At 54.5% G+C, this 24,971-nt stretch overlaps 2 protein-coding genes across 2 annotated transcripts in view; one reads left to right on the top strand and one right to left on the bottom strand.

Annotated features, from left to right (window-relative positions):
* Positions 1–189: 189 nt before the first annotated feature.
* On the top strand, positions 190–20,482 carry ATXN2L (ataxin 2 like). Its single transcript, XM_038762343.1, is given in 25 exon segments — positions 190–444; positions 446–465; positions 4,714–4,750; positions 5,733–5,789; positions 5,877–5,948; positions 6,450–6,600; positions 6,890–7,014; positions 7,775–7,866; positions 9,122–9,322; positions 9,546–9,727; positions 9,878–9,985; positions 10,311–10,490; positions 10,587–10,658; positions 12,966–13,036; positions 13,191–13,498; positions 13,631–13,700; positions 14,979–15,125; positions 16,664–16,736; positions 16,864–17,054; positions 19,027–19,156; positions 19,253–19,374; positions 19,529–19,741; positions 19,876–19,905; positions 19,907–20,066; positions 20,343–20,482. Coding segments are annotated over 25 exon segments (3,117 nt in total). The 3' UTR covers positions 20,393–20,482.
* A 2,138-nt stretch (positions 20,483–22,620) lies between these two features.
* Positions 22,621–24,971, bottom strand: part of TUFM (Tu translation elongation factor, mitochondrial) — a 33,429-nt gene continuing 31,078 nt past the window's right edge. Inside the window, exons 14-15 of the mRNA XM_038762711.1 lie at positions 23,086–23,205; positions 22,621–22,991 (exon numbers count right to left, since the gene is read on the bottom strand). Coding sequence (XP_038618639.1) covers positions 22,818–22,991; positions 23,086–23,205 — 294 coding nt within the window. The 3' untranslated portion in view covers positions 22,621–22,817. The remainder of the gene's footprint in view (positions 22,992–23,085; positions 23,206–24,971) is intronic.

Genomic DNA, 24,971 nt, shown 5'->3' with positions numbered 1-24,971 from the left:
CTTTCCGCGCGCCGTCGCTCGCGCGCACGCGCGCCGGCCCGCGAGAGCCCCCCCCCCCCCTTCCTTCCGGCGCCTCCTCGCGCCGCCGCCGCCGCGTCTCTTCGGTCCCCCGCGCGCCCAACGGCGCCGCCCCCCACCGTGCCCCCGGCCCCGTCCCCGCCCCCAGCTCCCCTAAGGGCCAACGCCACCATGTTGAAGCCGCAGCCGCCGCCGCAGCCCCCGCCCCAGCCGCCGCCGCAGCCGCCGCCGCCGTCCGTCCCGCAGCCGGCCCCGACCCGCCGTCCCGCCGGAGGGAGCAGCCCGCCCAACGGGAGCCCCGGGACCCCGCCGGCCCCCGCCTCCCCCGGCCTGGGGGCGCCCGTCGCCGCCGGGGGCGGGAGCCGCCGGGCGGGCGAAGGAGGCCCGCCGCCGCCGCCGCTGCCGCAGGAAAGGCCGGGGGGGAGCCGCCGCCACCGGCAGCACCAGGTGAAGAGGCTTGGGTGGGGGGGGGGGGCCCATCCCGGGATTCCCCCCGAGGAAGGACCGCCCATCCCGGACTAGCGTTAGGAAAGGAGAAGGAGCGGCCTTCGCACGTTGGGAGGGACAAGGGGGAACCGCGCCGGCTCCATCGAGGCCCGGCGTCCGGCCGGCCGCGGGCTCGGCCAATGGGAGGGCGGGGGCCGCGCGGCCGGCCAATGGGAGGGCGGGGGCCGCGCGGCCGGCCAATGGCGGGCCGAGGGGGGCCCCCCCGGCCGGCCAATGGGGAGGGGGCTGGCGCGGAGCGCGCTTTCTACCGCCCCCTCCCGGGCCGGGAGGGAGGCGGGGAGGCGCAGACCCCGGATAACCCCCCGTGCGCGCGCGCCGTCTCGTGACCAGGTGCGCCGCCCCGGCGCGCAGGCGCGGAGGTGGGGGGGGTGGCTGTTGTCGGGGGGGGAGGGCCGCGTGCGCAGGCGCGGGCCGGGGCGGCGCGGTGTGCGCCTGCGTGGCGCCTCCTCGGGCCCCCCGGCGGTTACATCAGCCGGCGGCGGCGGCGGGGCGCAGCGCACCGCACAGGGTACCGCGCGCAGCCCCGCCACTTCCGGTCCGGCGTCACCCTGACGTCATGGCCCATGACGGGGACGGGGGCCCGGCCATGGAGGGGAAGTGGCCGTTGGCCAGTCTGCCGCCCTCCCTGACAGGAGGGTAAGCGGGCGGCCTCCTCAGGGAAACCCCCCACTGGGGCCTCACCTCCTCCAGGAGGCCTTCCCAGACTGAGCCCCCTCCTTCCTCTCCCCCTCCTCCCCCTCCTTACCCCCTTCCCCTCCCCACACCACCCGTATATACGGGTATCCGTTTGTCCGTATTTATTACTCTATTTCCTTGTACATATCTATCCTGTTTATTTTATTTTGCTAATATGCCGTTCCGTATTTATTACTCTATTGTACATATCTATTCTATTTGTTTTATTTTGTTAATATGTTGTGTTTTGTGCTCCGTCTCCCCCTTCTAGACCGTGAGCCCGCTGTTGGGCAGGGCCCGCCTCTAGATGTTGCCAACTTGGCCTTCCCAAGCGCTTAGTGCAGCGCTCTGCACACAGTAGGCGCTCAAGAAATACCATTGATTGATTCTAGCCTGTGAGCCCGCTGTCGGGTAGGGACCGCCTCTAGATGTTGCCCGCTTGGACTTCCCAAGCGCTCAGTCCAGTGCCCTCTGCACACAGGAAGCGCTCAATGAACACGATTGATTGATTGATTCTAGATTGTGAGCCCGCTGTTGGGTAGGGCCCGCCTCTAGATGTTGCCAACTTGGCCTTCCCAAGCGCTTAGTCCAGCGCTCTGCACACAGTAGGCGCTCAAGAAATACGATTGATTGATTGATTCTAGGCTGTGAGCCCGCTGTTGGGTAGGGACCGTCTCTAGACGTTGCCCGCTTGGACTTCCCAAGCGCTCAGTCCAGTGCCCTCTGCACACAGGAAGCGCTCAATAAACACGATTGATTGATTGATTGATTCTAGACTGTGAGCCCGCTGTCGGGTAGGGACCGTCTCTAGAGGTTGCCCGCTTGGACTTCCCAAGCGCTTAGTACAGTGCCCTCTGCACACAGTAAGCGCTCAATAAACACGATTGATTGATTGACTCTAGACTGGAAGCCCGCTGTTGGGTAGGGACCGTCTCTAGATGCTGCCCACTTGGACTTCCCAAGCGCTTAGACCAGTGCTCTGCACACAGTAAGCGCTCAGTAAATACAATTGATTGATTGATCCCCATCCCCTGCCCTTCCTCCTTCCCCTCCCCACAGCACCTGTGTAGATGTCTGTACAGATTTAGTACTCTATTTTACTTGGGCATATTCATTCCATTTATTTTATTTTGCTACTACATTTTCGTTTTGTCGTCTGTCCCCCCCCTTCTAGACCGTGAGCCCACTGTTGGGTAGGGACCGTCTCTAGATGTTATATATATGTATGTATATGTGTGTGTGTGTGTGTGTGTGTGTGCAGTGTGTAATACTCTATTTTACTTGGGCATATTTATTCCATTTGTATTATTTTGTTAATATGTTTCTTTTTGTCGTCTGTCGGCCCCCCCCCCTTCTAGACCATGAGCCCGCTGTTGGGTAGGGACCATCTCTAGATGTTATATATGTTACTCTATTTTGCTTGGGTATTTTTATTCCATTTATATTATTTTGTTAGTATGTTTCGTTTTGTCGTCTGTCTCTCCCTTCTAGACCGTGAGCCCGCTGTTGGGTAGGGACCATCTCTAGATGTTATATATATATGTATGTATGTATGTATGTATGTATGTATGTGTGTGTGTGTGTGTGTGTGTGTGGTGTGTATTACTCTATTTTACTTGGGCATATTTATTCCATTTGTATTATTTTGTTAATATGTTTCTTTTTGTCGTCTGTCGGCCCCCCCCCCTTCTAGACCATGAGCCCGCTGTTGGGTAGGGACCATCTCTAGATGTTATATATATTACTCTATTTTGCTTGGGCATTTTTATTCCATTTATATTATTTTGTTAGTATGTTTCGTTTTGTCGTCTGTCTCCCCCTTCTAGACCGTGAGCCCGCTGTTGGGTAGGGACCATCTCTAGATGTTTTTATATATATATGTGTATATATATATATACGTATATATACGTATACGTATATATACGTGTGTGTGTGTGTGTTTATATGCGTATGTATGTATATATGTTTGTACGTATCCATTACTCTATTTTACTTGGGCATATTTATTCCATTTATATTATTTTGTTAATATGTTTCGTTTTGTCATCTATCTCCCCCTTCTAGACTGTGAGCCTGCTGTTGGGTAGGGACCGTCTCTAGATGTTATATATATATATATATATATATATATATGCATATATATGCGTATATATGTTTGTGCTTATTTATTATTCTGTTTACTTATCTATTTTATTTGTGCATATTTATTCTATTTATTTCATTTTGTTAATATGTTTAGTTTTGTCATCTGTCTCCCCCTTGTAGACTGTGAGCCTGCTGTTGGGTAGGGACTGTCTATACATATGTATATGTGTATATGTACATATATATGTTTATACATATGAGTGTGTGTATATATGTACATGTTTATTACTCTATTTTATGTGTACATATTTTATTTATTTTATTTTGTTAATATGTTTTGTTTTGTCATCTGTCTTCCCCTTCTAGACTGTGAGCCCACTGTTGGGTAGGGACCGTCTCTAAATGTTGCCGACTTGTACTTCCCAAGCACTTAGTACAGTGCTCTGCACACACTAAGCGCTCAATAAATACGATTGAGTGAATGAATGAGAGCTCCCCTCCTCCAGGAGGCCTTCCCAGACTGAGCCCCCTCCTTCCTCTCCCCCTCCTCCCCATCCCCCCACCACCTTACCTCCTTTCCCTCCCCACAGCACCTGGATATATCTTTGTACGTATTTAGTACTCTATTTATTTTACTTGGACATATTTATTCCATTTATTTTATTTTGTTAATATGTTTCGTTTTGTCGTCTGTCTCCCCCTTCTAGACTGTGAGCCCGTTGTTGGGTAGGGACCGTCTCTAGATGTTAAATATATATATATATATATATATATATATATAAATATATGTATGTGTATGTGTATATGTTTGTATGTATTTATTCATTTCATTTGTACATATTTATTCCATTTATTTTATTTGGTTAATATGTTTCGTTTTGTTGTCTGTCTCCCCCTTCTAGACTGTGAGCCCGCTGTTGGGTAGGGACCGTCTCTAGATGTTTTGTATATGTATGTATGTATGTATTTATTACTCTATTTTATTTGTACGTACTTATTCTATTTATTTTATTTTGTTTGTTTTGTTTTGTTGTCTGTCTCCCCCTTCTAGACTGTGAGCCCACTGTTGGGTAGGGACCATCTCTAAATGTTGCCAACTTGTACTTCCCAAGCTGTTAGTGCAGTGCTCTGCACACAGTGAGCGCTCAATAAATACGATTGAGTGAATGAATGAATTGAATGAAGGAGTGAATGATGCCGACTTGGACTTCCCAAGCGCTTAGTCCAGTGCTCTGCACACAGTAAGCGCTCAATAAATACGATGGAATGAATTGCACCCGCATTCATTCATTCAGTTGTATATATTGAGCGCCTACTGCGTGCAGAGCACTGGACTAAACGCAGGGTAAGGGGGCCGGCCTCTTAAGGCAAGGAAGGGATTTATGGCGCCCGAATTAACCGGGACCGTCTTGGCTCCTTCTCTTGTAGGGGACAGAGCACGGGGAAGGGACCGCCTCAGTCACCGGTGAGTGTCTCCTCAACGTGCATTCAGTCGTGTTTATTGAGCGCTGACTGTGTGCAGGGCACTGGACTCAGCGCTTGGGAAGTAGAGAAGCAGCGTGGCCCAGTGGAAAGAGCCCGGGCTTTGGAGTCAGAGGTCATGGGTTCGCATCCCGGCTCCGCCACTTGTCAGCTGGGTGACTTTGGGCAACTCACTTAGCTTCTCTGGGCCTCAGTGACCTGATCTGGAAAATGCGGATGAAGACTGTGAGCCCCCCGTGGGACAAGATGATCCCCTTGTAACCTCCCCAGTGCTAAGAACAGTGCTTTGCACATAGTAAGCGCTTAATACATGCAATCATGATTATTATTATTATAAGTTGAGATGGTCCCTACCCAACAAGGGGCTCATGGTCTGGAAGAGGGAGACAGACAACACAACAAAACACGTGGACAGGTGTCAAGTCCTCAGAGGAGTAATAATAGTAATAATAATAGTGTTGGTATGGGATTAAGACTGTGAGCCCCACACGGGACAACCTCATCTCCTTGTGTTCCCCCCAGCGCTTAGAACAGTGCTTTGCACATAGTAAGCGCTTAACAAATACCAACATTATTATTATTATTATTATTATTAAGCATTTACTATGAGCCAAGCACCATTCTAAGCACTGTGGGGATGCAGGGTGATCAAGGTTGCCCCACGTGGGGCCCCATTTTACAGATGAGGGAACTGAGGCCCCGAGAAGTGAAGTGACTTGCCCAAAGTCACACAGCCGAGAAGCGGCAGAGCCGGGATTCGAACCCACGACCTCTGACTCCAAAGCCCGGGCTCTTTCCACTGAGGACAAATAGAAATTTCCACCGTCAGGTCAAATAGAATTAAAACTGATGCTGTTAGATTCGGGCCGCCGGGGTGGAGGCAGGAAGAGCGTTTGAGGGGGCGGGGGTAGGTGGAGACGGAAGAGCGTCCGGAAGGATCCATGGATTCCCCGACCCGTTCGCAGGCTTTCGAGGGGGTCTACAACAACTCCAGAATGCTGCACTTCCTCACCGCCGTCGTGGTGAGTGAGGGTGACCCTTTTAGGGTGGAGGGGGGTCGGAAATGGCGGGGGAAGCCGGTCGGTCACAGTCGTTCTTCTACCCCCCAGGGTTCCACGTGTGACGTGAAAGTGAAAAACGGCACCACCTACGAAGGCATCTTCAAAACCTTGAGTTCGAAGGTGAGCGCTCTCCTCTCTTGCCTTCCACCTGTCCCCTCCGCGGCTCGCCTCCCTCCCCCAGCCCAACACACAAACACACACGGGGAGGGAGATGGAGAAGCGTCGGGGGCGAGGTTGAGATGGGAGAATCTACAGGGAGCGGAGCAAAGTGGATTGGAATGACGCAGTGTTGCAGGTTCTCAAAAAATTCAGTCGCGTCTCCCCCTCCCCACCAAAAGAATTGACAGAATTGGCTTTTAAAAGTTTGTGTGGCTGGAGGAGGGAGGGAATTTTTTTTTTTCATCTTTATTGTGACTTTCAGACTCTAGGTTTTTGCAGTTTGTGTGTCTGGTGACAGGAAGAGATGGGAATCCGGAGGTCGTGATGGGAAGGGGTCAGGAGCACGAGGCTGGGGGGAGAGAGATGGGGTACCGTTAGGCCTCGTTTTATCCGAGGGAGTCTCAGAAACCGGGATTCCTTCTCCCAGTCCTGACTCGGTGGTTGGGCCGGGGCGGGTTGCAGTTCGATCTGGCAGTGGATGCGGTGCACAGGAAGGCCTCGGAGCCGGCGGGCGGACCCCGACGGGAGGACATCGTGGACACCATGGTGTTCAAGCTGAGCGACGTGATGTTGGTGCATTTCCGCAATGTTGACTTCAACTACGCCACTAAAGGTGATGGGCTTGGGCTGTCGGGGAGAGGAATCCCGGCAAGAGGCGGGCCCGGCAGGGCGTCTAATTGGGGCTAAAGATATTGCGCTGGGGAAGGGACCTGGTGTGTGGAAGACTCCTCGTTCCGGTCTTGAGCGTGTTTTCCATCTTTCTCCCACGGCACACCGTTCTTCTCCTGCCAAGACCTCACATCTCCCATCCTCTCCCTTCCCCCTGAGCCCTCTGTGAGGTAGGAGGGCAGCGGTCAGATTTTTTTTTTCCTGGGCCCTGATCACAGTCACTCTGCTCACAGACAAGTTCACCGACTCAGCCATCGCGATGAACTCGAAGGTGAACGGGGAGCACAAGGAGAAAGTGCTGCAGCGCTGGGAGGGGGGCGACGGCAACAGCGATGACTACGACCTTGAATCTGACATGGTATAGTATTCCTCGTTCCCGGGGGCGGTGGGGAGAGGGACTGGCGGAATTCGAGGGGGCCGCTTGGGTCTCCTTGGGGACGAATGGGAACGGTTTGGCCGAGAAGCAGACGAGAGAGAGGGCCCACGTGTCATTCAATCAATCAATCAATCAATCGTATTTATTGAGCGCTTACTATGTGCAGAGCACTGTACTAAGCGCTTGGGAAGTACAAATTGGCAACACATAGAGACAGTCCCTACCCAACAGTGGGCTCACAGTCTAAAAGGGGGAGACAGAGAACAGAACCAAACATACCAACAAAATAAAATAAATAGGATAGAAATGTACAAGTAAAATAAATAGATAAATAAATAAACAGAGTAATAAATATGTACAACCATATATACAGGTAAGGAGGTAAGATGGGGGGATGGAGAGGGGGCGCTTTGTACGGGACAAAATGCCGCGGCTTGCCCGGGCCGGGCCCCACACTAAAAACTAATGAACCCTGTCACACTTTCGTCGCCCAATGGGCCCGCGTGTGCACGCGGAGGTGCGGCCGTGGACTTGGGGTTCCAGCGCGTGCCTAGGGAGGTTGGGGTTCACTCGATGCTTCTCAGTACGGGCAGCAGTGCCTAGGTATTTTGCTGTTCGGGGGAAGCAATCTGTGTCCCAGTCCTCCCTGTAGGAGCCAGACCGGAGGGTGACAGCCCAAAGACTTTCCCTCAAAGGCGGCGGCGGGTGGTCTGATTTTTCCCCTCTTCCTCCGGCCCCGCAGTCTAATGGCTGGGACCCCAACGAAATGTTCAAGTTCAACGAGGAGAACTACGGGGTGAAGACGACCTACGACAGCAGCCTCTCCTCCTACACGTGAGTGTCTGCCGAACTGCGGAAGGGCTGGGGGCGGGGGAGTCCGGTGAGCTTCCGTCATTCATTCAGTCGTATTCATCGAGCGCCGACTGTGTGCAGAGCACCGGACTAAGCGCTTGGGAAGTACAGGTCGGCAACACGTAGAGACGGTCCCTATCCAACAGCGGGCTAACAGTCTAGAAGGGGGAGACGGATGCCCTTCCCACTGAGGGCGGTTTGTTTCTTTATCACTGATGCTTAATTCTTGGGTTTTAAATTTAAAAAATCTTGATAATGACAAAAGAAATAATGTTTATGTCGACTTTAACCCCAAACCAAGCAGTGTAGCATAAAATAGGCACTGACTACATTTTGTAGCTCTCCTGCCATTTCCGTGCAAGATGTAGAGGAAGAGGGCAGGAGGTCTGTTGGTTTTATGGGGTCAGTAGTAGATCAGTTAGTTATGCTGTGGATCTCTCATGGCTCTTGAATTTTGTGCCTTTTTTTGTTGCCGCACTCAGTCCTCTCCTCCCTTGAATGTTGCTACCCTGGGATCTTCCCAGACTATTTATTTTACTTGTACCTATCTATTCTATTTATTTTATTTTGCTAGTATGTTTGGTTTTGTTCTCTGTCTCCCCCTTTTAGACTGTGAGCCCACTGTTGGGTAGGGACTGTCTCTAGATGTTACCAATTTGTACTTCCTAAGCGCTTAGTCCAGTGCTCTGCACACAGTAAGCGCTCAATAAATATGATTGATGATGATGATGACAAAACAAAACATGTAGACAGATGTCAAAATCGTCAGAATAAAGAGAATTATAGGTTTATGCACATCAGTAAGAAAATAAATAGAATAGTAAATCTGTACGAATATATACAAGTGCTGTGGGGAGGGGAAGGACATAGGGCCGGGGGGGGAATGGGGAGGAGGAGAGGAAAAAGGGGGCTCAGTGTGGGAAGGCCTCCTGGAGGAGGTGAGCTCTCGGTAGGGCTTTGAAGGGAGGAAGAGAGATAGTTTTGGCGGATGTGCAGAGGGAGGGCATTCCAGGCCAGGGGGAGGACGTGGGCCGGGGTTGATGGTGGGACGGGTGAGAATGAGGCCCAGTGAGGAGGTGAGCGGTGGAGGGGGCGGGTTGGGCAGGGCCTGGTGAAGGGCACGGCCCTGATGCTGATGGGCCCGTCTGTTTCTTTGCCTCTCCCTTTCTTCTTGTCTCTCTCCCCCTCCTTCCTTCCCGGGCTGGCCCCGGGGGCGTTGGGGGGGGGGATTCCCCAGGGTACCCCTGGAGAAGGACAACTCCGAGGAGTTCCGGCAGCGGGAGCTCCGGGCCGCCCAGCTGGCCCGCGAGATCGAGGCCAGCCCCCAGTACCGCCTGCGCATTGCCATGGAGAACGACGACGGGCGCACCGAGGAGGAGAAGCACAGCTCCGTACAGCGACAGGGCTCCGGCCGGGACAGCCCCAGCCTCGTATCCAGGTCCGGGAGCCGTCGGGTCTGGGGGGTGGCCGGGAGGTACTCGGCCCTCCGGTCCGGCGGGGCGGGGGCCAAGTCCGATGGGATGAAAATGGAGCGCTGAGGAAGCGGAGGCCCCTCGGGATTAGGATGGATTTGGTGGATCATGGGTGCTGGTAGGGAGGAGGAGCAAGAGCAGCAGCAGAAGGCCGGCCGTCGCTATTCCTTGCTCCCTTTGTTTTCCCAGAGAGGGGAAGTACATCCCCCTGCCCCAGAGAGTGCGGGAGGGTGGCCCCCGTGGGGGCGTGCGCTGCAGCAGCTCCCGGGGCAGTCGGCCCGGCATCGGGTCCTTGCCCCCCCGGGGAGGCCCCCATCATCCCGACAGCAGTGGCTCCAGCCCTGGTTCTGAGCCCCGAGGCATCAACGGAGGTGAGCGCCGGAACGGATTTGAGGGAAGGGACTCGGATGCGGGAAGAGGAGTAGACGGGTCTTTTGGGGTCAGCCTCTAGTCCCCGGTAACTCGGCTGTCCTCCTCCTCCTCCCTCTCTCTCCCACGCGCCCCGCCCCTGCCCTTCGCAGGCCCTTCCCGCATGTCTCCCAAGGCTCAGCGGCCCCTGAGAGGCGCCAAGACCATGTCTTCCCCCAGCAGCCGGCCCCTCGGAGAAACCTCCGCTCCGCCTCCCGCGGGTAAGGCCTCCGAGACGGGGAGGGAGAGCCGGGGGGGAAGGAGGGTTGCGTTTGTGGAAATTCGGAGGAGAGGGAGAAGTGGCTGGGGAGGGCCGGGAAGGGGAGAGAGATGGCGGGGGACACTGAGGAAAAGAGGTATCATTGACGAGGGGGGAGGTGCGTTCGTCATCAGTCGTATTTATTGAGCACTTACTGTGTGTTGGAGCTGATCATTTCCAGGGATGGTTCTGGGATTGAAGAGGCGACTTGTGGCCCGGCAGCTCGTCTGGCACGCCGCTCCTGGTTAATTGTCTGCTCGGTCCCTTCTCCCCTCGCCTTCCCTCAGGCCGGATGTATCCCCCGCGCTCCCCTAAGTCGGCAGCCCCCGCCCCGGCCTCCGCCTCCTGCCCCGAGCCACCCGTGGGCTCCGCGGTGCCGACCTCCACGGCCCCCCTCCCTCCGGCCTCGGAACCTGGGGTCGGCCCCATGCCCCCGTCCTCCCCGAAGGTCACCGCGCACGCCGACGGTAAGCAGGAGGAGGAGGAGGAGGCCCAGGTGATGGGGAGGTCTGGGGAGCGGCTGGGCTCAGGGGCAACGCTCAGGGGTATCCGCTCCCTTCCAGGGAAGGAGGCCCTCCCCAAAGAGCCTGGGAGAACATTGGAGCCACCCGAGCTGGCCCGGGTCCCTGGGAAAGGTGAGCGGTGTCGGCCCCCTGTGACCAACCAGACTGATCTTGGGCGGGGCGGGGGAGGCCTAAGTCATAATAATAATAATATTGATGGCGTTTATTAAGCGCTTACTATGTGCAAAGCACTGTTCTAAGCGCTGGGGAGGTTACAAGGTGATCGGGTTGTCCCTCGGGGAGGCTCACAGTCTTCATCCCCATTTATTCTCTATTACTCTATTTATTTATTTATTTAATTTGTACGTATCTATTCTATTTATTTTATTTTGTTAGTATGTTTGGTTTTGTTCTCTGTCTCCCCCTTTTAGACTGTGAGCCCACTGTTGGGTAGGGACTGTCTCTATATGTTGCCAATTTGTACTTCCCAAGCGCTTAGTACAGTGCTCTGCACGTAGTAAGCACTCAATAAATACGATTGATGATGATGATGATGATGGTTTTCCAGATGAGGCAACTGAGGCCCAGAGAAGTGAAGTGACTTGCCCAAAGTCACCCAGCTGACAATTGGCGGAGCTGGGATTTGAACCCGTGACCTCTGACTCCAAAGCCCGGGCTCTTTCCACTGAGCCACACTGCTTCTCTAACACCCCCTTGGAGCTTCTTGCTTTGTCAGAAGCCCCCCCGCCCCCCCCCCCACCATCTGGTTCTCCCTCTCCCCTGGCACCTGGCATAGAGAAGCAGTGTGGCCTAGTGGATGGAACACAGGCCTGGGAATCAGAAGGATCATCATCATCATCAATCGTATTTATTGAGCGCTTACTGTGTGCAGAGCACTGGACTAAGCGCTTGGGAAGGACAAGTTGGCAACATATAGAGACGGTCCCTACCCAGCAGTGGGCTCACAGATCTGGGTCTGCCACTCGCCTGCTGGGCAAGTCACTTAACTCCGGTGCTCCGGTTACCGCATCTGTAGAGAAACAGCGTGGCTCAGTGGAAAGAGCCCGGGCTTTGGAGTCAGAGGTCACGGGTTCAAATCCCGGCTCTGCCGCTTGTCAGCTGGGTGACTTTGGGCAAGTCGCTTCACTTCTCTGGGCCTCAGTTCCCTCATCTGGAAAATGGGGATGAAGACTCTGAACCCCCATGGGACAGCCTGATCACTGTGTAACCTCCTCAGCTCTTAGAACAGTGCTTTGCACATAGTAAGCGCTTAATAAATGCCGTCATTAGTTGCATTATCATCATCTGTAAAATGGGGATTGAAACTGTCAACCTCATGTGGGGCAGGTCTGTGTCCAGCCTGATTACCTCGTATCTACCCCAGCACTTAGTACGGTGCCTGACGCATAGTAAGCGCTTCATGCATGCATTCATTCATTCATTCATTCATTCAGTCGTATTTATTGAGTACTTACTGTGTGCAGAGCACTGCACTAAGCGCTTGGGAAGTCCAAGTTGGCAACATCTAGAGCCGGTCCCTACCCAACAGCGGGCTCACAGTCTAGAAGGGGGAGACAGAGAACAAAACAAAACATATTCACAAAATAAATAGAATAAACATGGACAAATAAAATAGAGTAATAAATATGTATATACATATCAATCAATCAATCAATTGTATTGAGCGCTTACTGTGTGCAGAGCACTGTACTAAGCGCTTGGGAAGTACAAGTTGGCAACATATAGAGACGGGCCCTGCCCAACAGTGGGCTCACAGTCTAGAAGTGGGAGACTGAGAACAAAACCAAACATATTAACAAAATAAAGTAAATAGAATAGATATGTACAAGTAAAATAGAGTAATAAATATGTATATACATATCTATCAATCGTATTTATTGAGCATTTACTGTGTGCAGAGCACTGTACTAAGGGCTTGGGAAGTACAAGTTGGCAACATATAGAGAGGGGCCCAGCCCAACAGTGGGTTCACAGTCTAGAAGGGGGAGACAGAGAACCAAACCAAACATATTAACAAAATAAAATAAACAGAATAGATATGTACAAGTAAAATAAATAGAGAAATAAGTATGTACAAACATATACATATATACAGGTGCTGTGGGGAAGGGAAGGGAGGTAAGGCGGGGGTATGGAGAGGGGGAGGAGATATGTACAAGTAAAATAGAGTAATAAATATGTACAAACATATATACATATATACAGGTGTTGTGGGGAGGGGAAGGAGGTAAGGTGGGGGATGAGGAGGGGGAGAGGAAGGAGGGGGCTCAGTCTGGGAAGGCCTCCAAAAGTATTTAACAACCCCCCCCCCCCCCCCAAAAAAAAACCTAAAAATGAAAATCTGTGCGCACTCCCCTGGGGAAGGAAGGGAGACACCCTCGAATGCCACGCGACTTCCTCTGCATGCTCCCGTTTCAGCTCCTGGCCTTCAGAATGAACAGAAGCGATTCCAGCTGGAGGAGCTGAGGAAATTCGGGGCCCAGTTTAAGGTGAGAGCGGGCGGAGTCCGAACGGCGTAGGAATTCAGGGGGGGGGGATAGTCGGTGGGATGCCAAGGGGGAACGGGTAGGAGGCAGAAGAGGCTGCAGGGAGTCGGGAGCCGCGGGGTCCGCCGCCCCGTGATGCCTTTCTCTTCTTGCGCAGCTGCAGCCCAGCAGCTCTGCCGAAGCCGGCCCGGACCCCTTCTCTGCCCGGGCCTCTAAGGAGGGTGGAGCGGAGCCTAAGGGCAAAGAGAAGGAAGCGGAGGGTCTCCTGGTCTCCGAGGTCCTGGTCCCCGCGGTCCCCTCCAAGAGCGACCCCCCGGCCGACAAGGAGGAGAAGCAGCTGCCCCTGCCCGGGGGGGCCGAGGGGCCGGAGCAGCCGCCGCAGCCTCCCCGGCAGGGCCAGACGGGCAGCCCCACCGGAGGCGTTGGCAAGGGAGACGACAAGGAGGAGGGCGGCCCCGTCACCGAGTGAGTGCGGTGGGGAGGGCGGCGGGAGAGTGAGAGCGAGAGAGAGCGAGACCGAGAGCGATCACCCGGACCCGGACGGGCCGCGGTGCCTCCCTGCCCCCCCCGGGCCCTAACGGCCCTTCTGCCCTTCAGTCAGGTGAAGAAGTCGACGCTGAACCCCAACGCCAAGGAATTCAATCCCTCGAAGCCTCTGCTGTCGGTGGTAAGGGCGCGGGGAGAGGGGTGCCTCGGTTAGGAGAAGCAGCGTGGCCCAGCGGAAAGCGCGCGGGCTTTGGAGTCGGAGGGCATGGGTTTAAATCGTGTGACTCTGGGCAGGTCACTTCTCTGGGCCTCAGCTTTCTCATCTGTAAAATGGCGATTAAGACCGTGAGCCCTCCCCCCCCCCGTGGGACAACCGGGTCACTTTGTAACCCCCCCAGCGCTTAGAACAGTGCTCTGTACATAGTAAGCGCTTAATAAATGCCATTGTTGTTGTTATTATTATTATTATTATTATTACCTGAAGGGGGGGAGGAAGCAAAGTGGCAGAGGGAGAGTTTCCTGCTTTAGTTGGCCAAGGGGACGGAGAGACGGCAGGGCAAGATTTTCTTCCTGCCGGTCATGAGAACGTGTATCAATCAATCGTATTTATTGAGCGCTTACTGTGTGCAGAGCACTGTACTAAGTGCTTGGGAAGTACAAATTGGCAACCTATAGAGACAGTCCCTACCCAGCAGTGGGCTCACAGTCTAAAAGGGGGAGACAGAGAACAAAACCAAACATACTAACAAAATAAAATAAATAGGATAGATATGTACAAGTAAAATAGAGTAATAAATATGTACAGACATATATACATATATAGAGGTGCTGTGGGGAAGGGAAGGAGGTAAGATGGGGGATGGAGAGGGGGACGAGGGGGAGAGGAAGGAAGGGGCTCAGTCTGGGAAGGCCTCCTGGAGGAGGTGAGCTCTCAGCAGGGCCTTGAAGGGAGGAAGAGAGCTAGCTTGACGGATGGGCAGGGGGAGGCCATTCCAGGCCCGGGGGATGACGTGGGCCGGGGGTCGATGGCGGGACGGGCGAGAACGAGGCACGGTGAGGAGATTAGCGGCGGAGGAGCGGAGGGTGCGGGCTGGGCTGTAGAAGGAGAGAAGGGAGGTGAGGTAGGTGGGGGCGAGGGGATGGATGGACAGCCTGGAAGCCCAGGGTGAGGAGTTTCTGCCTGATGCGCAGATTGATTGGTAGAAGCGCTTGTGAATAAGCGGTCTAGTGCTCAGTGGTAAGAGATGGGCAGATCCTGGAGGGCGGGCGCGCTCGTCTCCAAGCCCCGAGAAGGAATTTTTGGGTTTCCCGGGTCCCGAGCGGGAAGAGTCTGGATTTTGCGGGAGGGGGTGGGAGGAAGGGGCAGGCGGCGGCGGCGGCCGGGATCTCCGTCCGCCCGCCCCGCGGCTGGCGTGGGTCCCCTTCCTGAAGTGTTGCCGTCCCCGCTCTCCCCTTACAGAACAAGTCAACCAGCACTCCAACCTCCCCAGGTCCCCGGACACACTCGACTCCCTCCATCCCCGTGTTGACGCCGGGCCAGAGTGGGATGTACAGCCCGCAGTACATCTCCTATATACCTCAGATCCATATGGGGCCGGCTGTGCAGGTGAGAGTTGGGCTCCGGACTGGAAGCGCCGCGCGGGCAGGAATCGGGACTTTCGTTTCTTGTTGTGTCGTACTCCCCCGAGCCCCCGGTTCGGTGCTCTGCACGCACAGTAAGCGCTTGGTAAATACAGTTTGGACGAATGAATTGGGCTGCGTTGGGGAGGGGGGTGGCTTTTCTGCCGAGGATGTCTTTAATGTGTTATTTTAGCTTGTTAGTATGTTTTGTCGTCTGTCTCCCCCTTTTAGACTGTGAGCCCGCTGTTGGGTAGGGACCGTCTCTAGATGTTGCCGACTTGTCCTTCCCAAGCGCTTAGTCCAGTGCTCTGCACACAGGAAGCGCTCAATAAATATGAATGAATAGGGACTGTCTTTATATGTTGCAGACTTGTACTTCCCAAGGGCTTAGTCCAGTGCTCTGCACACAGTAAGTGCTCAATAAATACGAATGAATGAATGAATGAATAGGGACCGTCTCTATATGTTGCCGACTTGTGCTTCCCAAGCGCTTAGTCCAGTGCTCTGCACACAGTAAGCGCTCAGTAAATACGAATAAATGGATGAATAGGGACCGTCTCTATATGTTGCCGACTTGTGCTTCCCAAGCGCTTAGTCCAGTGCTCTGCACGCAGTAAGCGCTCAGTAAATACGAATAAATGGATGAATAGGGACCGTCTCTATATGTTGCCGACTTGTGCTTCCCAAGCGCTTAGTCCACTGCTCTGCACACAGTAAGCGCTCAATAAATATGAATGAATGAATGAATAGGGGCCGTCTCTATACGTTGCCGACTTGTGCTTCCCAAGTGCGTAGTCCAGTGCTCTGCACACAGTAAGCACTCAATAAATACGAATGAATGAATGAATAGGGACCGTCTCTATATGTTGCTGACTTGTACTTCCCAAGGGCTTAGTCCAGTGCTCTGCACACAGTAAGCACTCAATAAATACGAATGAATGAATGAATAGGGACCGTCTCTATATGTTGCTGACTTGTACTTCCCAAGGGCTTAGTCCAGTGCTCTGCACACAGTAAGCACTCAATAAATACGAATGAATGAATGAATAGGGACCGTCTCTATATGTTGCTGACTTGTACTTCCCAAGGGCTTAGTCCAGTGCTCTGCACACAGTAAGCGCTCAATAAATATGAATGAATGAATGAATGAATAGGGACCGTCTCTATATGTTGCCGACTTGTACTTCCCAAGCGCGTAGTCCAGTGCTCTGCACGCAGGAAGTGCTCAATAAATACGAATGAATGAATAGGGACTGTCTATATGTTGCCAGCTTGTGCTTCCCAAGTGCTTAGTCCAATCAATCAGTCGTATTTGTTGAGCGCTTACTGTGTGCAGAGCGCCGTACTAAGCGCTTGGGAAGTGCAAGTTGGCAACGTATATAGAGACGGTCCCTACCCAACAGCGGGCTCACAGTCTAGAGGAGCCCACTAGTCCAGTGCTCTGCGCACAGTAAGCGCTCAATAAATGCGATGGAATGAACGTCCTGGAGGATCACGGCTCTGTGCTCCCCCCCCTCCCTCCAGGCTCCTCAGATGTACCCGTATCCCGTGTCCAACTCGGTGCCCGGGCAGCAGGGCAAGTATCGGGGAGCTAAAGGTAAGGAGGGGAGGCAGGGATGGGGGGCGGGCCGGGGCCGGGGCGGCTCGCCCGGCGGAGGTCCTGACGACAACCGTTGTCGTTGTCGTCGTTGTCGTTGTCGTTGCCTCCGGGCCTCGCCCTTTAGGTTCCCTGCCCCCGCAGCGCTCCGAGCAGCACCAGCCGGCCTCCGCTCCTCCCATCATGCAGGCGGCGGCGGCGGCCGCGGGGCCCCCGTTGGTGGCGGCCACGCCGTACTCTTCCTACATCTCTTACAACCCGCAGCAGTTCCCCGGCCAGCCGGCCATGATGCAGCCCATGGCCCACTACCCGTCTCAGGTAGTTGGGGGCGGCGGGGCGGCGGAGGGACGGCGGAGGGACGGAGGAAGCGGCGGGGCTCGGTGGAAGGAGCCCGGGCTCAGGAGGCAGAGGTCGTGGCTTCAAATCCCGGCTCTGCCACCTGTCAGCCCACTTCGCTTCTCTGGGCCTCAGTTCCCTCATCTGTACAATGGGGATGAAGACTGGGAGCCCCACGGGGGACGACCTCATCACCTTGTAACCTCCCCAGCGCTTAGAACGGCGCTTTGCACGTAGTCAGCGCTTAATAAATGCCATTATTATTATGTGAGCCCCAAGTGGGACAACCTGGTTACCTTGTAACCTCCCCAGCGCTTAGAACGGTGCTTTGCACGTAGTAAGCGCTTAATAAACGCCATTATTATTATGTGAGCCCCAAGTGGTGCCACCTGGTCACCTTGTAACCTCCCCAGCGCTTAGGACAGTGCTTTGCACATAGTAAGCACTTAATAAACACCATTATTATTATGTGAGCTCCAAGTGGGACAACCTGGTCACCTTGTAACCTCCCCAGCGCTTAGAACGGTGCTTTGCACATAGTAAGCGCTTAATAAGCGCCATTATTATTACTTGAGCCCCAAGTGGGACAACCTGATCACCTTGTAACCTCCCCAGCGCTTAGGACGGTGCTTTGCACATAGCATCGCTTAATAAACACCGTTATTATTATGTGAGCTCCAAGTGGGACAACCTGGTCACCTTGTAACCTCCCCAGCGCTTAGAACGGTGCTTTGCACATAGTAAGCGCTTAGTAAATGCCGTTATTATTATGTGAGCCCCAAGTGGGACAACCTGATCACCTTGTAACCTCCCCAGCGCTTAGGACGGTGCTTTGCACATAGTAAGCGCTTAATAAACGCCATTATGATTACGTGAGCCCCAAGTGGGACAACCCGATCACCTTGTAACCTCCCCAGCGCTTAGAACAGTGCCTTGCACATAGTAAGCGCTTAATAAACACCATTATTATTATGTGAGCTCCAAGTGGGACAACCTTGGTCACCTTGTAACCTCCCCAGCGCTTAGGACAGTGTTTCGCACATAGTAAGCGCTTAATAAATGCCATTATTGTTACGTGAGCCCCAAGTGGAACAACCTGATCACCTTGTAACCTCCCCAGCACTTAGAACGGTGCTTTGCACAGAGTAAGCGCTTAATAAGTGCCATTATTATTACTTGAGCCCCAAGTGGGACAACCTGATCAACTTGTAACCCCCCGAACCCTTAGAACGGTGCTTTGCACATAGTAAGCACTTAATAAATGCCATTATTATTACGTGAGCCCCAAGTGGGACAACCTGATCACCTTGTAACCTCCCCAGCGCTTAGGACGGTGCTTTGCACATAGCATCGCTTAATAAACACCGTTATTATTATGTGAGCTCCAAGTGGGACAACCTGGTCACCTTGTAACCTCCCCAGCGCTTAGAACGGTGCTTTGCACATAGTAAGCGCTTAGTAAATGCCGTTATTATTACGTGAGCCCCAAGTGGGACAACCTGATCACCTTGTAACCTCCCCAGCGCTTAGAACAGTGCCTTGCACATAGTAAGCGCTTAATAAACAGCATTATTTTTATGTGAGCCCCAAGTGGGCCAACCTGATCACCTTGTAACCTCCCCAGTGCTTAGGACGGTGCTTTGCACATAGTAAGCGCTTAAGCAATGCCATTATTATGTGAGCCCCAAGTGGGCCAACCTGATCACCTTGTAACCTCCCCAGCGCTTAGAACGGTGCTTTGCACATAGTAAGCGCTTAATAAATGCCATCATTATTATTATTACTATTACGGGAGGTCGCGTCTCTGAGCGAGCCTCTCCCAGCATCCCCGTGGGCCTGGGTTGAACGGAACCGGGCCCGCTTCCCCGGGTCAGGGGGCGGGAAGGGGCGGTGGGAGGCGAGGAGTCCGCCCCGTGTCCCGCCCGCCCGCCTCACGTTCTCTTTCCTCCCGCAGCCCGTGTTCGCCCCGATGCTCCAGAGCAACCCGCGGATGCTGACGTCGGGCAGCCACCCGCAGGCCATCGTCTCCTCCTCCACGCCCCAGTACCCGCCGGCCGAGCAGCCCACCCCGCAGACGCTGTACGGTGAGTCGGCGTCCCCGGCCTCCCCCGGCGGGGCGGGCCGCTCGGGTTGGCGTCCCCCCTCCGCCGACCGTCGCCCGTCCCTCTTTCCCGCCGCAGCCACCGTTCACCAGTCCTACCCTCACCACGCCACGCAGCTCCACGCCCACCAGCCCCAGCCAGCCACCACCCCCACCGGGAGCCAGCCGCAGTCCCAGCACGCGGCCCCCAGCCCCGTCCAGGTGCCTGGCCGCCGGCGGGCGGGCCGCGGGGGAGACGGGCCGGGCCGGGCCCCCGCGGGAACTCGGAAAGGAGGGCGGGAGGTGGTTCGGGCGAGGCCGGGAGCAGCCCACCGCCCTGGGGTCCTCTCCCCTCACACCCTCCCCTCCGCCGCAGCACCAAGCCGGGCAACCCCCGCACCTGGGTAGCGGGCAGCCCCAGCAGAACCTGTACCACCCGGGAGCCCTGACGGGCACACCGCCATCCCTGCCCCCGGGGCCCTCGGCCCAGTCGCCCCAGAGCAGCTTTCCCCAGCCGGCCGCCGTCTACGCCATCCACGCTCACCAGCAGTTGCCCCATGGCTTCACCAACATGGCCCACGTTACCCAGGTAACGTGGTGGTCCCCTCCCCGCCCCCCCCCCCCCCCCCCCCCCCCGGGAAGCAAAGGGCTTCCCCTCCGGCCCCCCGCCCGTCAGGCCTGGGTTCCCTCCGGCCTCACTCTAACCGCCTCCCCGTCCCGCAGGCCCACGTCCAGACTGGAATCACAGCAGCCCCCCCCCCCTCATCCTGGGGCCCCCCACCCACCCCAGGTGATGCTGCTGCATCCGCCCCAGAGCCACGGGGGGCCCCCCCAGGGCGGGGTACCTCAAAGCGGGGTGCCCACCCTGTCTGCCTCTACACCCTCACCCTACACCTACATTGGACACCACCAAGGTGAGAGCGCCAGCCGAGGGGCCCGAGGCAGAGGGGACGGCAGGACGGCGGCGGCGGCGGCGGGGGGGGGACCGTGGGGCGGGACTCGTTCGATCCTATTGATGGAGCGCTTACTGCGTGCGGAGCACCGTACTAAGCGCTTGGGAAGGACAAGCCGGCAACAGACGGGGACGGTCCCCGCCCGACGAAGGGCGACTCCGTCCGGGCGGGGAGAAGGCTTCTGCTGACTTCCTTTTCTCCCGTTTGTTCTTCCCTTTTTCTTTCCCCTCCACCTAGTTCAGTCTCATCCCTCCCAGCAGCTCCCCTTTCACCCCCCGGGAAACTGAAGACCACCACCGTCCTGGCTATGACCTGAGCCCTCCCGGAGGGAGGGGAGGAGGAGGAGGAGGAGGAGGAGGAAGAGGAGGGAGGGGGCTCCTCCCCCAGCAGCTCAGCCCCGTCCTCCAGCCCCCACCTCCTCTCCCGGGAGCTGGGGACCTCCTACCAAGCACCTTGAATCGGGGGGACCACCGTGAGGCGGGGCCGGGGGTCCGAGGGGGCGGAGGGGCCCTCAGCGGCCCTCCCTCCCCCCTTATTTCCCTCCCCCTGCCCCTCCCATCCTCGCCGGAGACAGAAAATCTTTTATTTTCTATTATTTATAACTTGGCCTTGGGCCCCCCCCAGCCCTGACCCCTCCCTCCCCCCCCCACCCCCACCCCCCATTAACCTGAGACCCAGATGCCCCAGATGGACGGATGACACGGACTTTTACTTTTTATTACATAAAACTATAAAAAAAAAAAAAACAGAAAAAAAAATAAAATTTTAAACTAACTCAACCGGCCTGAATCTCCCTCTCTCGGGAAGGCGGGGCCCCCTCGCCGGATCCCCGCCTCGGGAGCCTCACCGCCGGCTTGGGGACCGTCTCCATATGTTGCCAACCTGTACTTCCCAAGCGCTTAGTACGGTGCTCTGCACACAGTAAGCGCTCAATAAATACGATTGAGTGAATGAATGAGTGGAAGCCGGCTTGGCCAGGCTTGGGTGGGATCGGCACCTGGGAATGATGGTGTTGCGGATGTGATTTCCGGAGGGGAAGGAGGAAAAAGATACTTTTTCCTGATTTCCGGAGGGGAAGGAGGAAAAAGATACTTTTTCCTGATTTCCGGAGGGGAAGGAGGAAAAAGATACTTTTTCCTGATTTCCGGAGGGGAAGGAGGAAAAAGATACTTTTTCCTGATTTCCGGAGGGGAAGGAGGAAAAAGATACTTTTTCCTGATTTCCGGAGGGGAAGGAGGAAAAAGATGATACTTTTTCCTGATTTCCGGAGGGGAAGGAGGAAAAAGATACTTTTTCCTGATTTCCGGAGGGGAAGGAGGAAAAAGATGATACTTTTTCCTGATTTCCGGAGGGGAAGGAGGAAACATACTTTTTCCAGAGCAGCCTGGCCCTCGTCTGAACCAGGAGTCCCCAGGCCAGGGGGAGAAAGTCGGACGGCTCCCAGCCCAACTCCGCCACCCGCTCTCCTTGCTGGGGTGTGGAGTGGGCGCCTCCACCATGCTCCCCTTTATTAGGGTGGAGGGAGCCCGACCCCGCAGGTGGGCTCCATCAGCTTTGGACACCTGTTCCTCGGAGACCAACTGCACAATCCGCCCCGTCTCACATTTATCTTCCCAAACTGTCACACCACCCGGCCCCCCCAGGGCCGTAGAGGCCACAAGTCTTTCCTCCGGTTTACACAGGGAACTGGGCTGAGTGGAGCGTAGGGCCCCCCCTTCTCACCTAAATGAACCCATTCCGCTTCCTTCCTCTTGTACTCTTGTAGGGCATCTGCTCCACCCCTACAAGCCAGGCTCAATAATAATAGTAAAGGCATCTATTAAGCACTTACTATGTGCCAAGCACTGTTCTAAGCGCTGGGGAGGTTACAAGGTGATCAGGTTGTCCCACGGGGGGCTCACAGTCTCAATCCCCATTTTACAGATGAGGTCACTGAGACACGGAGAAGTCGTGACTTCCCCGAAGTCACACAGCTGACAATTGGAGGACCCGGGATTTGAACCCATGACCTGACTCCAAAGCCCGCGCTCTTTCCACTGAGCCTCACTGCTTCTCCTTCTAGTAGACAGAACCCAGGACCGGGAGTCAGAAGGACCTGGGTTCCAATCCCAGTTCCGCCACGTCACTTTGCTTCTCCGGGCCTCGGTGCCCCCCATCTGGAAAACGGGGACTGAGACTCGAGGGGAAGAGCCCCGGCTTGGGAGGCAGAGGTCACGGGTGCAAATCCCAACTCCGCCAACTGTCAGCTGGGTGACCTTGGGCAGGTCACACTTCTCTGGGCCTCAGTTCCCTCATCTGGAGAATGGGGGTGAAGACTGGGAGCCCCACGAGGGACAACCTGATCACCTTGTATCCTCCCCAGCGCTCAGAACAGTGCTTTGCACACAGTAAGCGCTTAACAAATATTACAAAACCAGGCTTGGCCCTCGACACCGGCAGAGTCGGGGGCATTTTTCACCCAGCTGGGTCTGAGGGGGAATGGTGCTATTCCGAAGACGCCCTACACGCAGCACTCTCACATTCACAAGTTTATTTTGTCCACCCCATCAGACTCTGGTTTGGACACCTTCCCCATCTCGGGTCACCCTGATCAAGAGTAGTGGAAGCGGCTCATCTCCACGGACGGGACGGAGGGGGGGACGCCCGGTCCCGCTCGCTGCCGCCGGGCCGGGCCGGGAGGGAGGCAGGGAGAGAAGGAAGGAGTCCGGGGCCTCAGCTCCACTTGTAGCCCTTGTCCTCCTCCGTCAGGGCGGGCGTCCCCGTGACCAAGCCCGTGCCGATGGTGCGGTTCCCGTCGCGGAGGGTGAAGCGCTGACCTTTCTCAAGGATCATCGGCTGGCGCAGGACCAGAGCCAGCGACACATCCTCCCCGGGCATGGCCATCTCCTAGGGGCCGGGGGAAGGTTTAGAAAGTCCGCCCCGGCGCCCGCCGCCACTCACTCGGGGGGTTGCCCCGTTTCGGCCCCGCGGTCCGACTCACCTTCCCCGGGGGCAGGATGACCCTGCAGGCCATATCCCACGTGAGGGAAAACATGACCGGCATGAAGTGGGAGACGAAAGGTTTGTGGCGGCCCCCCTCCTCCTTGCTGAGAACGTAGACCTGAAAAGACAGCGGAACGGGGTCGGGGGCGAGGGGGAGAGGAGGGGGCGTCATTCATTCATTCATTCAATCATATTTATTGAGCGCTTACTGTGTGCAGAGCACTGGACTAAGCGCTTGGGAAGTCCAAGTTGGCAACATCTAGAGACGGTCCCTACCCAACAGGGGGCTCCCAGTCTAGAAGGGGGAGACAGAGAACAAAACCAAACATACTAACAAAATAAGTAGAATAAATATGTACAAGTAAAATAAATAAATCGAGTAATAAATCCGTACAAACATATATACAAGTGCTGTGGGTAAGGGAAGGAGGTAAGGGGGGGGGGGATGGAGGGGGGGGGGGAGAGGAAAGAGGGGGCTCAGTCTGGGAAGGCCTCCTGGAGGAGGTCCTGGAGTTGCTTAGCACAGCCCTCAGCACATTCAATCGTATTTATTGAGCGCTTCCTGTGTGCAGAGCGCTGTACTAAGCGCCTGGGGAGTCCAAGTTGGCAACATCTAGAGACGGTCCCTACCCAACAGCGGGCTCACAGTCTAGAAGACTAGAAGTCTCGAAATTAGAGTGTTTCCAGAACTATTTCAATTTCACATCTAGTTCTCACTGATCTCAGACTCTGCTCACACTTAGAACAGTGCTTGGCACATAGTAAGTGCTCAACCAATACCATAATTATTACTAGTAGTAGTCCAGCTCGAAATTAGAGTGTTTCCAGAACTATTTCAATTTCACAGCTACTTCTCACTGATCTCAGACTCTGCTCAACACTTAGAACAGTGCCTGGCACATAGTAAGTGCTTAACCAATACCGTAATTATTACTAGTAGTAGTCCAGCTCGAAATTAGAGTGTTTCCAGAACTATTTCAATTTCGCATCTACTTCTCACTGATCTCAGCCTCTGCTCAACACTTAGAACAGTGCTTGGCACATAGTAAGTGCTTAACCGATACCATAATTAGTAGTAGTAGTAGTCCAGCTCGAAATTAGAGTGTTTCCAGAACTATTTCAATTTCGCATCTACTTCTCACTGATCTCAGCCTCTGCTCAACACTTAGAACAGTGCTTGGCACATAGTAAGTGCTTAACCGATACCATAATTATTAGTAGTAGTAGTCCAGCTCGAAATTAGAGTGTTTCCAGAACTATTTCAATTTCACAGCTACTTCTCACTGATCTCAGACTCTGCTCAACACTTAGAACAGTGCTCGGCACATAGTAAGTGCTTAACTGATACCATAATTAGTAGTAGTAGTAGTCCAGCTTGAAATTAGAGTGTTTCCAGAACTATTTCAATTTCACATCTAGTTCTCACTGATCTCAGACTCTGCTCACACTTAGAACAGTGCTTGGCACATAGTAAGTGCTTAACCAATACCATAATTAGTAGTAGTAGTAGTCCAGCTCGAAATTAGAGTGTTTCCAGAACTATTTCAATTTCGCATCTACTTCTCACTGATCTGAGACTCTGCTCACACTTAGAACAGTGCTTGGCACATAGTAAGTGCTTAACCAATACCATAATTAGTAGTAGTAGTAGTCCAGCTCGAAATTAGAGTGTTTCCAGAACTATTTCAATTTCACAGCTACTTCTCACTGATCTCAGACTCTGCTCAACACTTAGAACAGTGCTTGGCACATAGTAAGTGCTTAACCGATACCACAATTAGTAGCAGTAGTAGTCCAGCTCGAAATTAGAGTGTTTCCAGAACTATTTCAATTTCACATCTACTTCTCACTGATCTCAGACTCTGCTCAACACTTAGAACAGTG

This window comes from Tachyglossus aculeatus, chromosome 21 (assembly GCF_015852505.1).
Source record: "Tachyglossus aculeatus isolate mTacAcu1 chromosome 21, mTacAcu1.pri, whole genome shotgun sequence".
Lineage (NCBI taxonomy): Eukaryota > Metazoa > Chordata > Mammalia > Monotremata > Tachyglossidae > Tachyglossus > Tachyglossus aculeatus.
The sequence above is the reverse complement of the archived record's forward strand: the minus strand, read 5'-3'. Positions and strand labels throughout refer to the sequence as shown.